This window comes from Podarcis pityusensis, assembly GCF_964106645.2.
Source record: "Podarcis pityusensis genome assembly, chromosome: 9".
NCBI classification, from domain to species: domain Eukaryota; kingdom Metazoa; phylum Chordata; class Lepidosauria; order Squamata; family Lacertidae; genus Podarcis; species Podarcis pityusensis.
In genome coordinates, this window is record NC_138034.1 from 48458909 (window position 1) to 48475776 (window position 16868).

At 44.9% G+C, this 16868-nt stretch overlaps 1 protein-coding gene across 2 annotated transcripts in view; it reads right to left on the reverse strand.

The window, feature by feature from the left end:
* FGF2 (fibroblast growth factor 2) overlaps positions 1-16868 on the reverse strand; it is a 57890-nt gene that overhangs the window by 21039 nt on the left and 19983 nt on the right. The window contains exon 2 of one of the 2 annotated variants that reach the window (XR_013990785.1): positions 5455-5569. Coding sequence is in view for 1 of the 2 variants with exons in the window: in XM_081022113.1 (XP_080878239.1) it covers positions 2448-2634 (187 nt within the window). In the remaining variant the exon portion in view is untranslated. Of the gene's footprint in view, positions 1-2447; positions 2663-5454; positions 5570-16868 lie in introns of those variants that run through there. The other variant, XM_081022113.1, reaches the window with a different exon arrangement.

A 16868-nucleotide genomic window follows, 5' to 3' on the forward strand; every position in this document is an offset into this window, starting at 1 on the left:
TGTTTGTCCACCTCTGGTCCCCACACTCTACTCAGATCATCTGTGGCTCCTAGAAGCTGTCAACATGCAATGGCAGCCACACTCTGGGAAACGGCTTTGACTAGCTGGCTAAACTAGATGAGGGAAGCCAGTGGGACTCAAACCCTTGCTGAGTTAGGGACTTCCCCTACATACAAAGACAGGCTCCGGTGGAACAAGCAGACAAGCCCAACAGCAGGTCCAATGGTCAAGAAGGTGGCTTCTGTACAAGCTGTAGAGAGAAGTGATTCTGATCTAAACCTCCACTGCCTTGCGGGATGTCCTTGGGAGAAGAAGAGGCTATGGAGTAAACCCTACACAAATCAGGAGTGGAGTCCCTAAGATGGTTGGATGGCGCCCTGTACGCCTCCTTCTGGCAGCTCCTGCAGCCAAGCTGGTGCCAAACGTATTGCTCTGCTTTCTTTTGGACCACATCAGTGAGACCAACATGGGGGGGGGGGCTTGTCACCCCCAGAGGTGCATGCCATTGTCTTTTGAGACAGATGGATGCAAAGAACACAGGAGCAAGTTTACCAACATTACCTGACACATTCAGAAAGTCTAAAGAATCCATTAAAAGGAGTTACACTAATTCCTAATAAAATGTAAGCAGACTAGCAAGAGAATTGATGCCGCATTTTACATGCCACAAGTCTTCTTGTGTTACCTAGATTGATCCCAAAATAACTCTGTGTTAAATGTACCATTAAGTCATTTGCAAATATGAGAACACTGAGGCAGACGGAATCCCCATAACATTAAAAATCACTGTATTCCACTACAACTGGGAGTTCTAAAATTACAGGATTCTGTGTTAAAAGCAGATTTTGCTGTCAGTGCATTACAGGACATATGATGCTGCTCAACTAATCTTATTGTCACTATGAATGCCAATTCATAATTGGCATTCATAACCCTGAAATTCAAGTGCACCTAATAAATAAAACATTATATCTGCATGGAACAATGTTATAACAAAAAATATTTTACAATTCACCCAACGAATCAAAGGAGGAAGCATTTTAATATTCCAAAAACATTAGAATCCAAAAACTAGCTTTCTTCTTTTCTGTTCTTTTTAGGTACAACCTTCTTTCCCCCCGTTTCATGAGTTTGTCACCTCTTTTTACCAGTTTCCTTTATTTCTGAACAAGCTTAACACAAAACCCTCTCGTTCTCAAAGCAACAATTGTGCCCATGACCAACAAGTCTATTTGCAATAATGCTTATGGAATGGAATAAAGTATCAGGAGCCAGGGCGGGAGCGGCAAGTTATACAAGCCTTGGGATGAAAGAGATTCTGTGCTTTGAGGAGCATGTCTGGGATTGTTGGGAATCCTAGGACTGGTGCCCATTATGGGTTGCAGACACTCAGAAGACAGGTAAGGGGGCGAGCTGCAGTCAGTGTGACTTTGTGCATGGCATGAAAGGCAAAGGGAAAAGATACACAGATGCTACAGGAGTGTGCATAACACAATGCCAAAATAAAAATATAGAAGCAGGGGCAAGTGAAAAGATGAGGTGAAATGACACAACATGGAGAACAAAATTGGTTCAAAACTAGGACTGGTTATGTAGGAAGGATCTCAGGTGGTGTTGACAGCTGAAGGTGAAGACAACAGGGAAGTCCATCTCTGCTGGACGTAAGTTTCTGAAAGCAGTGGACATAGCAATTATTTCCAGCAATTAGAGGGAAACCAGGGGAAAGTGGGTGATGGATGATGTTAAGCAATGTTAGTGCTAGGTAAGAGCAGGGAAGCTCCTATGGATGGGGATCATGTATTTGGCTGTGGGAACCATAGCATGTTGGTCGTGTGTGTGTAGAAAGCTGCAAGCAGTGATAGATCTTATTCTGACAACTGGCTTAAATTTTTTGGGGAAAAACACTACCCACCAGCTACAGTTCCCACAGCCCGTTCTCCCTGCATTCCTAAACACAGCTGGGAGCCAGATGCATTGAATTTAATGGGACTTCACCTAGAGATTTGTTATATCTGCTCATCTGCCTTTTGCCCAGAGATGGCCTTCGTTTTAAACCAGAGGTGAGGAACCTGTGACCCTCCAGGTGTGGTTGGGACTTGACTTCCAACACCACTGACCACTGGCCCTGCTGGCTGGGGCTGAGGGAAACTAGGAGTCCAAAATCCAGCCTGCCACAGGTCCCCCATCCCTGCTTTACTGCATTTTAAAAATATTTGTCACAGTTATTGTGGTGTTTTTGTTTGTTTTTCGAAACTTCATAAAACCCAAAGATAACCTTAGGAGATATCACCTGCGTGAAACCAGAGCCAATGTTCTTTAAATTAACTGACCCTCGGGGAGTTTTAAAACATAGAGGCGCCTCACTCTGGTTTGGGTCTGAGGATGAGGCCAGCGCGGCCCCGTCCCGTCGGTTTGAGGGCAGAGACGGCGGGCCGGTCGGTACTTACTGTACGGGTCGCTCTTCTCCCGGACTCCATCCACTCTGCCGTCGGGGTTGATCCTCAGGAAGAAGCCGCCGTTTTTGCAGTAGAGCCGCTTGGGATCCTTAAAGTGTCCGGGCGCGAAGGTGCCGCCACTGCCTCCGCCGCCGTCGTCGGGCATCGCGGGGAGGGTGGTGATGCCCGCCGCAGCCATCCCGGCCGGGCCCGCCGCTGCCGAAGACGGCTCCCCCCGGGGTGCCCTCCCGCGAGCGCCTCGCCGACGGCCGCCTCGGCCGCGTCCCCCCAGCCTCGCGCCCCGGCAGCTGCTTCTCCCTCGCCCGCTCAGCCTGGCCGCCCGACGGCCACCTCCGCGGGGAGAGCCGGGGCTGACAGAGCGGCCAAGGCGCCCGCTCGCCCGCCTTCCCTCGGGGCTCCCTGCCCAACTTCTCGCAAGTTCGCCGCCGGAGCTGCGCAACGCCGAGCCTGGCGCCTCCGAGAGACCTTTCCCCGGAGCCAGCCAGCCAGCCAGCCAAGCCTCTCCGGCCCAGCACGCCGGGGAGTCCTCTGGCTGAAAACTTGCTGCTGCCGCCCAGTGCGCGGAGAGAGAGGGACGCGAGGAGACAGGCGAGGCGCTGTTGCAGCTTCTGGGCTCGCCAATGTGCGGCCCCTCGACCAGGACTTATTATTTACTTGTTTGTTCCCTCCCCTCTGCCCCTCCGCCGGCCTCCCACCCCTCCGTGTCTCTTTGCTGGGCCGGTTCTCTGCCTGCCGTCCGGTGCGACGGGGGAAGGAGGTGGTCGATTCTGCTGCTGCTGGAAACTGGCCGGGATGGGGAAGGGGGGAGTGCCTTCCCTCCTCCGCATCCCTCCGTGTAACTCTAGCCTGCCCAAAGAGCGCTTGCACAATGCAGCAGCCGCCGCTTCACCCCGGGCCAAGCGCTGCTCGGCTCCCACACAACAGCGCTCTCCGCGCCGGCCTGCGCAGTTGCAAAGCGGCACAAATTGCTGCGCACTTCCCAAGCTTTGCAGCCGCTGCTCCAGAAAGGCGCGCAGCAAGGCAGCGGAGCGGTTGTAGAGGTGAATGCGCCAAAGGGACACTCAGGCGCCCCACCACCACAAAAAAGAAAAAAAAAACCCACCTGCCCTGGAAAGCCAGCAACCAACCTCCCTCCCCTCCTGTCCACACACGAAAAGCGAAGCAGCAGCAGCCGTTCCCTGGATCCAACGTACCAGCAGGAAGCAGGTGCGTGCAAAAAAAGTGCAAATCGCTCAGTGGACTCAAACAAGTGAGCTAATCGCACTCTCCGCGCTAAAGGCAACGCACATAGATTAAGGTTACAGATTTTTTTCAATGAATCTGGGGACACTTTTCAACTTCAGTGGATTTTGTATGGAGATTGATTACTAAATCCAGGGACTGTCCCCGGGAAACGGGGACATCTGTTAACCTTAACATAGATTGCTAGCTCATTTTGTGCTCTGAACGGAGTATGAACCACTAGTCTCAAGATGGTAACGCATGGGAAGAAGAGTCTTTCTGAATCTCCCAAGTGATACAGCCCGAAGTGCGTGAGGCCTGCGGATAATTCAAGAAAGGGAAAAGGGTGGGCGTGTGTTGGAGATGGCGAACGCCTGGCTAGCACCCCCGTAGCTATGGCTCTGCGAAAAGCCCATATTTGTACAGTCTGAATGTCATGTTTACAGCATCATAAAGGAGTCAGAATTAAAGTTCAGAAGTGTGTGGAACTCTTTTTAACTATTGCATGAGCATGGAATTCCCTTACCAAGGAAGTTCATCTATCCGACTCCTACTGTAATACTTCAAATAGTATTTGCCTTGCATTGTTTAAATAGATTGGAGAGCTGGTGGCTGTCTCTCTAGCTGGAAAACTGAGGACTGGACTGGCATTGCTTACGCTTGAATTTTCTTATTTAGATCACCGTATATTTATAGTCAATTATTGTTGTTTTTTATTGTGCCTATTAACTTTATTGCTCACTGCTTGGAGTGCCATGGATTGTAAAGCAATTTATAAACGTGACAGATGGTTAGATAGATGTCCTGGCTCCTTCCTTCCCTCCCCCCTTCCTTCCTTGCTTCAATTCCTGAGATGAGGAAGTGGAGAAATCCATAAAGGGGATCCAGCCGAGTCATTCTTTGTCTATTCCAAGTTGATAAACATTCAAGTAACACTGAAACATGCCCGGGCAAGATCTAGCTATCCCACATTCCCTTAGTGGGGAAAGGAATCTCACTCAGATAGTTGGAATCATTGGGTTAGAAAGGATCCACCACCTTTACACTACCTATCCAAATTTCACCAGATAATGGTCCAACCGAGACAAGGGAGTGCATACCAGAACTTCAAATTCTGTTTGGAAATGAACCAGCATATAATGTAGCTATTTATTCCTTGGTGGTCATTTAGCTGGCCTCATCCTAACCTACAGCCAACAGCCTAGCAGCAGGATTTTGGACAAAATTACATTTTTGAGAGGTAGCCTCATATGCAATATGCTGCAATGGTCTAATTTGAATATTGCAAGACCATAGAAAAGTGGACCAGCTATCTGTTTTTCCCCAAGGCATCAGGTGGTACACCAGCCAGAATTAGTGACCAGTGATTCATGCCACATGGGCATTCAAAGGTATGGGTTCACCCAAAACAGCCCCAAGATGTAAACCTGACCCTTCAGAGGCAATGGAACCCATCTAGATCAGGTTGAACATACCACCTTCTCTGGTTCCATCAAACCACCTCCCAACGATATTTCCTTCTTGTCTAGTTTATATACGAAAGCCAGTTCCCAACATTCTCTTTTACTTTCCTTACATTCTAACACACATTTCCAACATTCTATCCAATATTTCCAAAATCCACTTTCTCTCTTCCGCCCCTCCAAAAAACAACAACCCCAAAGGCATTGAACAGGTCTAATGCCACCCCAAGAATATCTCTAAGTTTACTCCTTTATTTTATCCTGTTTTGGAGAGTCATTATCATGCGTTCCTATATGGAAAAGCAAAATATTACCTTGTCAGAGAATGTTGCAGTGAGAGTAAAGCCTGCTCACCATTCCTGATGCTGAGTGACGCCAGCAAAACGATGGGAAAGGACCGTCCTTGTTCATCTGCAGGCCACTCCAGATCTGCAGGGAAATATGTTTCAGATGTTCTCCTTTAATTCATAGAATCATGGAATCACAAAATTGGAAATTTGAAAGGGATCCTGAGGGTCATGTAGTCCAACCCCCTGCAGTACAGGAATCTAGTTCAACCCCCTGCAATGCCATCAAACCTTTGCTTAAAAGCCTCCACTGAGGGAGAGTCCACCACGTCTTGAGGGAGTCTGTTCCACTGTCTAACAGCTCTTACCATCATAATGTTCTTCCTGATGTTTAGTCGGAATCTCCTTTCTTATAACTTGAATGCATTGGTTCACATCCTACCCTCTGGAGCAGGAGAACTGAACAGGGTGGGGGGAAAGCTAAAGAACAGAATTGGTTAGGGATGTTGGGTGGCCACAAGTTCCTCATCCCCACTTTTCAGTCTCTGTAGAATTTCTACCTGGCAGCATTTGATCTGATTTTTCTTGGTTGGTTAGTTTACTTGTTTACTAAACACTAAAATAGTGTTACGATTGCTGAAATATTTTCATGATGGACTGTTTTTTATTTCTTACCTTTTATTACTAAAAGGTTCATTATGGGAATGTTAATGTATTGCTCAGAATGTGGCTTAGCATTTCAGAATTTAGGCAGTGAAAATGAATAAATGAATCGATGTGAATTTCCTGATATGTAAACAGACAGTGCTGCTTAATTACTTTATAGATCACTACGCTCTTTAAGGATGAATGCTCATTCATAAATATCAGAGGGTGTCACCTCTGAACCCCACCAGCTCTCTGTGGCTTTGAACCAGCATTGTGCAGGGGTCAGAGTGTTGGACTAGGACTAGCTACTCCCAGGTTCAAATTTCCACTCATCCATGAAGCTCATTGGGTGACCTTGAGCCAGTCACAAACTATTCTCAGCTCTATATATTTGTTATGATAGAAAGGGGAAGGGAGGAACATGCACACTGCCTGAGAGCCTGGCAAGAAATATGGGGTGTAAATGTACCAAATAATCATAGAATCATAGAGTTGGAAGAGACCACAAGGGCCATCGAGTCCAACCCCCTGCCAAGCAGGAAACACCATCAGAGCACTCCTGACATATGGTTGTCAAGCCTCTGCTTAAAGACCTCCAAAGAAGGAGACTCCACCACACTCCCTGGCAGCAAATTCCACTGTCGAACAGCTCTTACTGTCAGGAAGTTCTTCCTAATGTTTAGGTGGAATCTTCTTTCTTGTAGTTTGGATCCATTGCTCCGTGTCCGCTTCTCTGGAGCAGCAGAAAACAACCTTTCTCCCTCCTCTATGTGACATCCTTTTATATATTTGAACATGGCTATCATATCACCCCTTAACCTCCTCTTCTCCAGGCTAAACATGCCCAGCTCCCTTAGCCGTTCCTCATAAGGCATCCTTTCCAGGCCTTTGACCATTTTGGTTGCCCTCCTCTGGACACGTTCCAGTTTGTCAGTGTCCTTCTTGAACTGTGGTGCCCAGAACTGGACACAGTACTCCAGGTGAGGTCTGACCAGAGCAGAATACAGTGGCACTATTACTTCCCTTGATCTAGATGCTATACTCCTATTGATGAGGCCCAGAATTGCAATGGCTTTTTTAGCTGCCGCGTCACACTGTTGGCTCATGTCAGGTATGTGGTCAACCAAGACTCCTAGATCCTTTTCACATGTACTGCTCTCAAGCCAGGTGTCACCCATCTTGTATTTGTGCCTCTCATTTTTTTTGCCCAAGTGCAATACTTTACATTTCTCCCTGTTAAAATTCATCTTGTTTGTTTTGGCCCAGTTCTCTAATCTGTCAAGGTCGTTTTGAAGTGTGATCCTGTCCTCTGGGGTGTTAGCCACCCCTCCCAGTTTGGTGTCATCTGCAAATTTGATCAGGATGCCCTTGAGTCCATCATCCAAGTCGTTGATAAAGATGTTGAATAAGACCGGGCCCAAGACAGAACCCTGTGGCACCCCACTAGTCACTCTTCTCCAGGATGAAGAGGAACCATTGATGAGCACCCTTTGGGTTCGGTCAGTCAGCCAGTTACAAATCCACTGAGTGGTAGCATAGTCAAGGCCGCATTCTACCAGCTTCTCTACAAGAATATCATGGGGCACCTTGATATTCTCTGCCTGCCGTCCGGTGAAATCAATGCTCAGTCACAAAGAAACGCTGGTAGCAGCAGGGCATGGCTCATTTTAAATTCACGGTATGCTGGTATCTTTCACCCTCCTGTAACCAGTTTTATATAGTACATTAAAATACACACCATTTCTCACTCATAATTCTCAAAGCTCACCTCTCAAAGACGGTGAGCTTGCTGGGCAATTACAAGGCCAGGTTTTGTACTGGACAGAAAATGTCCAATCGACTTCCAAAATGCTGTGCCAGTCGAGAATTTGGCGTGTATTCCTATGAAATGGACAAAGGCCAAATATGCAGTCATAGTTGCTTGCAAGAAATTAAGGCTCTTCTGGAACATGGGAAGAGCTTGTATCGCCAGAGAATGTTATGATCCAGAAACAATGGATTCTCCTGTAGATTGGTTCAAACCCAAGACTATATTAAAACTGCATGTTTCTAAAACCAGCAACAGAGGTTCATACAGAAATGTAACCTGGCTTGAATTTGAACATCCCAATAATAAAATATATTGCCAAACAGCAACAGTATACATGGAAGCCACAATATTCTCTCGTTTTAAAGACCTCTTATTAACCATCAGTGTTGTGAATTTCATTAGAGTGCCTACTGCTTAAGATGGACATGTAAGGACATATTTCTAGCCCTGGCCTGGTATCCATTAAAGACAAGACAATGTTTTCTTCCTGGAAGTGGCATCTTGTTGTGCAATGTTCAGACCAATGTGGAATGCTCTATATAGTATAGAAAAGTGGTTCCATTGTTTCATATCATGCATATGCTATGATATGTGGAGATATACTGTAGCCTAAGTATCCATGAGATAATATTCTTATTTATTTACTTACTTACTTACTTACTTACTTACTTACCCGCAGACAGTACCCAGTGTTGCTTGGGAATTCTAAGAAACCAAAATATACTAAGATTAATAAATTGATAATGTAATTTGTTAGCGTGAGAGCTGGACCATAAAGAAGGCTGATCGCCGAAGAATTGATGCTTTTGAATTATGGTGCTGGAGGAGACTCTTGAGAGCCCCATGGACTGCAAGAAGATCAAACTTATCCATTCTGAAGGAAATCAGCCCTGTGTGCTCACTGGAAGGACAGATCCTGAAGCTGAGGCTCCAATACTTTGGCCATCTCATGAGAAGAGAAGACTCCCTGGAAAAGACCCTGATGTTGGGAAAGATAGAGGGCACAAGGAGAAGGGGACAACAGAGGACGAGATGGTTGGATAGTGTTCTTGAAGCTACCAGCATGAGTTTGACCAAACTGTGGGAGGCAGTGGAAGACAGGAGTGCCTGGCGTGCTCTGGTCCATGGGGTCACGAAGAGTCGGACACGACTAAACGACTAAACAACAACAAAGTATTGTAGAAGCCCATGTAACCCAAGTCAAACTGGAACACACCCAGTCGCTGTTGTGGTTGGCATCTGAAAGAAACAAAACATGAGAGGCAAACTGCTTTTTATGTAGAGAAGAAGGAAAAATAAGACAGAATATAGATAGAAGGAATATATTATGTTTCGGGGGGAAAACCCAACTTCAAGTCCTTTTTTAAAAAAGCAGAAGAACCTTAGACACTTGGGCTTTCCAAAGGAAACAAGGATGGTACAAGAATTCAACATTTCTGCCAAGTAATAATATTCTAAGTTTTCATCAACCCTTAGGAAAAGACATCTCTATCCTAGCATGACACATGGTATTCTGATGATGTGCCTTTTTTCTTTCTTCAGTTCTGCTAAAATAAGCGGAAAACAAGATGTTGTCATGGTTAAAAAGTAGAAGCCAGAACAGCAATGCAACCTGGAAAGCTGCTGCAGGCAAACGGTGGGGTGGAGGGCAGCTTTGAGATCAGGGACAGCAGCAGCAGCTGCCCTGAGGACTCCCAAGGAGAGAGGAGAAGAGAGGAGGAGGCTGAGGGAACACTCCACAAGGGAAGGTGTTCGAAAAAGGGTGAGAAGCTGCAGGCAAGGAGAGACATAACTGGGCTCCTGAGCCCCACAGGGGCGCAGCAGAAAGAATGTAGTTGGTTAAGGGAGCCATGGATTCAAAAAGGTTGAAAACCTCTGCCCTATGAAGCAGCATTAAATGTATTCTACAAAGAAAAGATCCCCCTCCACTCAAAATATTGTGCTATCTAGTCTTAGACTAACCCTTGGCGCAACGGGACTCAAACTCATAATGATGGCTGAGCACATCAGAGTCTGTGGTTGTACTTGGTGACATTTGCGGTATTAACATATGTATACGTTTTACATTGTGAGAGCTTTTCATCATGGCGGGGGAGCATGAGCAAGCCAGGCAGTTATGTGTGTTCTGGTATTTGGCACAACTAATAAAGAAAATTAATTGTGATAGATATAAGGAGGCGATTGGTTGCTTGAACCAACTTTTTAATATTCAATGCTAGGTATTGCACTGAGGGAGAGAAATGGCAGCTGCTTGATACTGAGAGCAGCTGCTCAGTTCAGTATTGCTGTCACTGGAGAAGCCTATGCAGTAGAGAGGGACTGCTGGAAGCTGTAGCATTGCATAATTTGACTGCTGTACATCTAGAAGCGCAAACTATGCTGTGGAGTTATTAACTACAGGTAGCACAAACTGTGTTTTTGTTTATTAAGTCTGAACCCAGGCAATGAAGGTTTCCCTTTAGAGCTACATTATTGCCTTTGGTTTGCATAAGAAAAAGAATACAGTGGTGCCTTGCAAGATGAAATTAATTCATTCCGCGAGTTTTTTCGTCTTGCGGTTTTTTTCGTCTTGCGAAGCATGGTGTCGGGAAAGTTTTGGAAAAGCTTCAAAAATCACCAAAGTCTTTTAAAACCTCAAAAAAGGCTACCACACCGCGTTCTATGAGTTGCTCCTCGAAGTCAAGTCGCAACTGTATTAACGGTGTTAAGAAAAAGGAAACAAACTTGCAAGACGTTTCCGTCTTGTGAAGCAAGCCCATAGGGAAAATCGTCTTGCGAAGCAGCTCAAAAAACAAAAAACCCTTTCGTCTAGCGAGTTTTTTGTCTTGCGAGGCATTCGTCTTGCGAGGTACCACTATACTGTATGCATAAAATGCTGTATGCACCTAAACCTAAACTGAAAAGAAATGCAAGCTCAAAAGTTTAATGATATGCATATAAAGCACTATGCAGCAAAGGAGGTTCCTGACCAGCAGGCAGGCTTTTTACTGGCCTATACCTACAAAACAAATATGCAGAGATATGGCTGGCCGATTGCCAGCCTATCAGGAATTGGTTAGAGTAGCTTGTCTGCTGATCAATCAGCTTCATAAACTGACCCACATCTCCATAGTGCAGCAATGTCCCTAGCTGTGGTTTGTCAATGATCTGTAAACTCAGACATAACAACAAACCACAGTTAGCATAAACTGTGGTTTGCAAATCAGCTTCAAGCTGTGGTTTCCAGTCCTGGTTTGTTAGCTCAAAACAAACCAGTGTTTGTTGGCACCATTTAGAATTCAAATATTAGAACAAATCATGTCTGAATCCAGTTATTATGTCTCATAAAGGTGACCAAATACCTGGGAAATTAAATTTGTGAACATGGTTATGAATTTGGGAATAAGGCTTCTTGATTGCTTGCCCCTGCTCTTTTTAAAAGGGCAACCAAAAAGTCTTATTAAATGTGTTCACAATGATAAAGGTGCTTTGTGTTAAGAGCTAAGGCCATTAGGAGGGCATTTGCTCATTTCTGCATATCTTTGTATTCATCTGATAAATTGCCGGAGTCATCTATTGATCATTTTCCATCTAAAGTACATCTCGACAAATTGTCAGACAAACACAGGGATCTTTTAAATTGCCTGGTGACAGAGGAGGAGGTAAAAGACTAAATAAGGGAAAGGCTCTGGTTTTGGTGGGACTAATAAAGCATTTAGGGACTAACTACATTTCTCAACAACATTCTCAATGGAGACCCTATATTCCAAGGGGAAATACAAAGCTAAATCAGAAATTGTGGAAAATGAATGTTTGGATGGGAATTGCATGAAGATCAAGGCAGCAAAGAACAAACTGAAATTAAATGAGATTTGACAAGAGTGCTGGCTGACACACCCTTCAGGCTCTGTATCCTGCTGGACTCTTTAAAAATAAGAACTATCTGAGCAAACGAAGTACTCTTTCTCTAAAAGCAGTCAGGACAGCCCTGAAATTTTTATAGAAAACTGAATGACTCTTTTGTGTGGTTGCCAAATGCGTTAAGTTTAAAACTTTACTCTAAAAGAAATTGGGCTGGTGAGGAGAGAAAGCCCCCAGTTAAATATTAGGTTTATAGTATATTTTGCTATAAAATTGTGTATAAGGCTGGACATGTTTTGCTGCTTAAAGCTAGCTGATTTGCTTCTTTTCTTAACCAATGCTCATGCAAACAGCTCAGTTCTTAAACTGCTCTTTGAGTGTGTGTATATGTTTTGGGTTTTTTATACTGGGGCTGCATGAGTACTGCTTTTTTATTATATACTCTAGTATTATGCTTGGATTACGGACATACAGAATAATTGAAAGCACACTTCCATGGCCTCATGAACATATGGCTCTTTGCAGCAGGGTTAACACAGAGAAGGCAAATAATAATGTAGAAAGCCCAAGGAGAGGAAAAACCTGGAACCAAAATGTTTGCAATTAGCATCATTGACTGCACATGCTGGCTACAGTTCAGTCCTTGTGTAAGGGGGTACAACAAAAGGGTCGCAGCTGTTTAATTCAGTTCCAAAGCTAATCGTTTGTGATTTTGCAATACTGGCATCGTCAACACCCGCAGGGAAACCAGCACTTTACCACTGAATCTAACCAAATAGCAATTGAGTTTTCCATGGATTGCAGTTTGTTCTGATTCAGCAGTAAAGAGCATGTTTTCCAGGGGAAAGCTGTGGGACAAGAGAAAAACCACTCGGACCCTTGCCTAAAAAGCACAAGACAAACAGAAAACCACTTGAACCCATGATTTCTAGGCACGGGGCAAGTGGAAGTGTGGAGGAACCCTCAATCTTAATTAAGGCTCAATATTAATTAATTAACCCTCAATACTAAGTAATTAGCTCTCCTGGCAGGAAACAACACTCACCTCGAGCTGTCCATTCTGCAGACAGCAGAGCTGAAGGCCAACACACCCTGGCTTCAGACATTGGCCAAGAGAACATAGGAATCTGCCTCATAACGAATCACTGGTCCATCTAGCTCTGTATTGTCTAAACCAGGCATGTCCAAAGTCCAGCCCGGGGGCCACAAGTGCCTGGGGGGCTGTTTCAAACAGCCCCCCAGGCAATTTTTAAAAAGCAATGTCTTGTGGCCCCGAGCACCTGCCCACCAAAGCCATTTCCTTTTTGTGGGCTCGCTACAAGCTCTCCCCTCTGTGCAGGGGGCGTGGCTAGCCCCCACACCATTAGGGAGTCCCCGACTGCATCACTCCTTGGGTCGACCAATCTGGTCAGCCGGGGGGGGCGTGGCTAAATAAATAAATAAATACTATAGTACATTTTCGGGATGTTGATGCTGCAGCGATGGCAGTGGCAGAGGGCGGCTGCCACCTTGACCCAGTGCTGGATTTATGTATAGGCTAAGTAGGCTAAAGCCTAAGGCCTCTAAATCTAGGGGGCCTCACCAGCCTGTCTTCAACCCAGTGCTGCAGTCTCCCCTCTCCGAAAATTGCAAACCCAAGACTTCATGCAAGGCAGGGCAACTCAGGCCCAGCAATTATGAGACTCAGGGCTAGCCAGTGGGGCCCAATTTGAAGCAGTGGGGCGCAACTTGTTTTTTTTTTTTTTGTAGGGCCCCAGTTCACAGCCAAATCTGGCCCTCTTTGAAAAAAGTTGGGACACCACTGCTGTAGAGCTTATAGCCAGGCCTGCTGCAACAAATAGCTGTGCAAGCCTTTGGGAGGCAGAGATGATGATGATGATGATGATGATGATTTATTTGTACCCTGCCCAATTGGCTGGGTTTCCCCAGCCACTCTGGGCGGCTTCCACAAAGACCAAAAATACACTAAGATGTCACACATTAAAAACTTCCCTGAACAGGGCTGCCTTAAGATGTCTTCTGAATGTCAGGTAGTTGTTTATCTCTTTGACATCTGATGGGAGGGCATTCCACAGGGCGGGCGCCACTACCGAGAAGACCCTCTGCCTGGTTCCCTGTAGAGACATGAGAGGGCAGCAGAGGAGTGAGGGAAAGAAAGAGAGAGAGACAGAGGCCAGTGTTGCCCACAGCACCCCTGATCACCATTCAAGGCACCCCAGGGTGCCCACAGCACACTGGTTGAAAACCACAATCATTGGGGTTCTTTCCACCTGAAGATAGAAGGGGAAGAGGGTGGATTTATCCCTAACTACATGCACATTTAAGAACTTGCACAGTTTCCCTCTTCTTTTTGTCAAAATCAACTCATTAGCCATTAACTACTTCTTAGCATAAGTGGGTGTGGAAGTTGGCTCCAAATTTCAACAATTGCAAATGCTGAGGTAGTGGATCCAATGGACAATAATTTGGGGAAATTCCAGCAACACCACCCATTAATGTCTTATCTGGGACAGAAAAAAACTATTCTTCTGTTGCTTCAGTAAGACTTGACCACAGCAAGACATAAGGTCATACATAGAGTCACACTGATGGATTAATAATCAAGGGATTGGGTTCACCTCTTGTAATGGAAATAGAACTAGGAAACACAGATTAGTGTTGAGTGGTGACTGTTCAATGTGGATGGGCCCACCCAAGTGATGTGAATGACTTAACTCTGCTCCCTGGGTTCTTTCACAACCCACATGTAGATAAGAAGCTAACAGGGCTGTGAAATCTTTTCACTGCATGGAACAAAATAATAGGGGGAAAAACATGAGGCAATAAAATATTTATTAGTTTGAGAACCAGCATGGTAACGTATCAAACCAAGGCCAGGTAAACAAGGCTCTGGTCTCTGTTTATGTGCAAATTACTGACTTTATTAAATGGGAATAAAATTTATCTCTAGCAGGCAATGCTTTGGGGGAGAGATCTTGGTGCTGCGACAGTAAATGTATCAATATAGGCTCTGTATTTGTTTTGTTTTTATTTATTTATTGCATTTCTATCCCACCTTTTCTCTAAAGAGAAATTCTCTTCCTACCCATTTCATCCTCAAAACAACCCTGTTAGGTAGGTTAGGTTGAGAGACTGTGACTGGCCCAAGGCCACCCAGTAAGTTTCATGGTTGAGCAGAAGTTTGAACCCTGGCCTCCCAGGTCCTAGGCCAACACTCTAACCACTACACCACACTGCTGCATTATGCACACTCCCATTTACACTACATCCATTGCACTCCCACTACTAGTTTGGGAAGCGGTATTCACACGGTGTTAACCACAGTCCATATCTATCCCATACAAGGAACAAGGTTAATTTTTATTTCTTTAAGCTTGAGTGCGTGCTCGGCAGGGCAATTGGGGGTTGCGGTTTGGTTGTGATGGAGGGTTGCGGTTTGGTCGCCCCCAGAAAACTGCCCTACCTTGGAGGTCGTCTTCCCAACAAAAGCGCAACAACTTCAAGGTCGCCCCCCCATGTGATATGTGATTTCTTAATTTTGGGTTTTAAAAAGCAGCAGTCATCTTATACATGGGGGCGTCTTGTACATGGAAAAATACAGTATTTCTTACACCCTTGCAACATCACCATTATTATTACTATTTCAGGTCAGTTTCGTGTTGCAGCTTGGCTGGACAGTTCAGATAAGTAATATTTGGCAGGATGCAGACTGTACTTGGCCCATGGCCCGCCGATGACATAGGAAAACTGATGCAACATTCCCCTCCAAGAAATAAACATTCCTTGTCCACAGCCAAGTGTCTTGAACGGCACAATGCATATCTGAGGGAGCAAAAACTAAACCTTCCCACAAACTGTGAGGTAGATCAATATAATTATCCCCATTTAACAGACCAAAAGTTAAAACTGAGGGACTGTCTGTAAAACCTGGCATGATCACTTTGTGTTAATTTTAAAGGTTGAATGAAGATGAGTCTGGAGGAGCTATGGCAACACAGAGATCTAAACAACATACAAACCTCTTGACCTGGTTCCCTATAAATGTTTAAGACTACAACTTCCATCGGTTTCAGTCAGGGTTGTTGGGTCTTGTAGTCCAAAACATCTAGACAGAACCAGATTGGGAAAGGTGGCTTTAAGGCTATAATACAATAGCTTGTAGTAGTATTTTATGAAATAAACTATTCATTTTACTTTGCTGTCTGTTTAATTATTGTATCACTTCTAATTCCTGGCAATCAAAGGTCTTGTAACAGGCAACTATTTTTGCAGTTTGGTTCAAAACAAGATAACGTTGAAAACTGAAATACTTAAAGCACTGGAAAGTGTTGATAAATATTCTGGTCTGCTATCCTCTCAGCAGGAAATTGATAATCTCCTTATTTTATTAGATTGGTTACCACACCACACCAAAGGTTTGTTACACTTTGAAAATCAAAGTGTCTCTAAAAGTTCAGGAAACAAAAGATAAGACATCTTGTCCTATGAAGTTTTAGCTGTTTCTTGAAAGAGGGTGGTTTTTAAAAATGAAACAAAAACAAAAACACAACTGTATGTCTGGTGCCACTGGAGAGATTTCAGGCAGATAATTAATTACACAACAGACTGTAATTTTGTCCAGGTTTCTTGAGGTCTCTCTGTACCAGTGGCACATGCTTTGCAACATCTTGGAACATGGCCTAATCCTGTGTGCTGGGGATGCCTTTATTGGGCCCCAGATTGTGTGGATTCATGGAAACAATTCTGAAATAAAGCAAAAACAAACTGGAATGTTGTGACGCTTTCACTTATGTACGCTCTATTGTGAGGGCAAAACTAGTTACCAAGGAGGAAGATACTTTTTCTCTTCTTCCACATCCTTTAAGTGCCATTTGAACACACTGACCATTATTTTATCTTAGCAATCATTGTCAGCTTAGCCAACTAAAAAAGAAGGAAGTTTTGCTGTGCTGTGTCAAAGGTTAAACCTCAGGCTATGTGTTTCGCTTCTTTTCCTGTGTGTGAAATCCAATTAGAAAAGCTCTGCAATGTGGGCTTAGATGTAGGAGAGACTGTCAGACCCTCATCCCTGCTCAGGGATACAGTGGTACCTCAGGTTCCATACACTTCAGGTTACAGACTCCACTAACCCAGAAATAGTGCT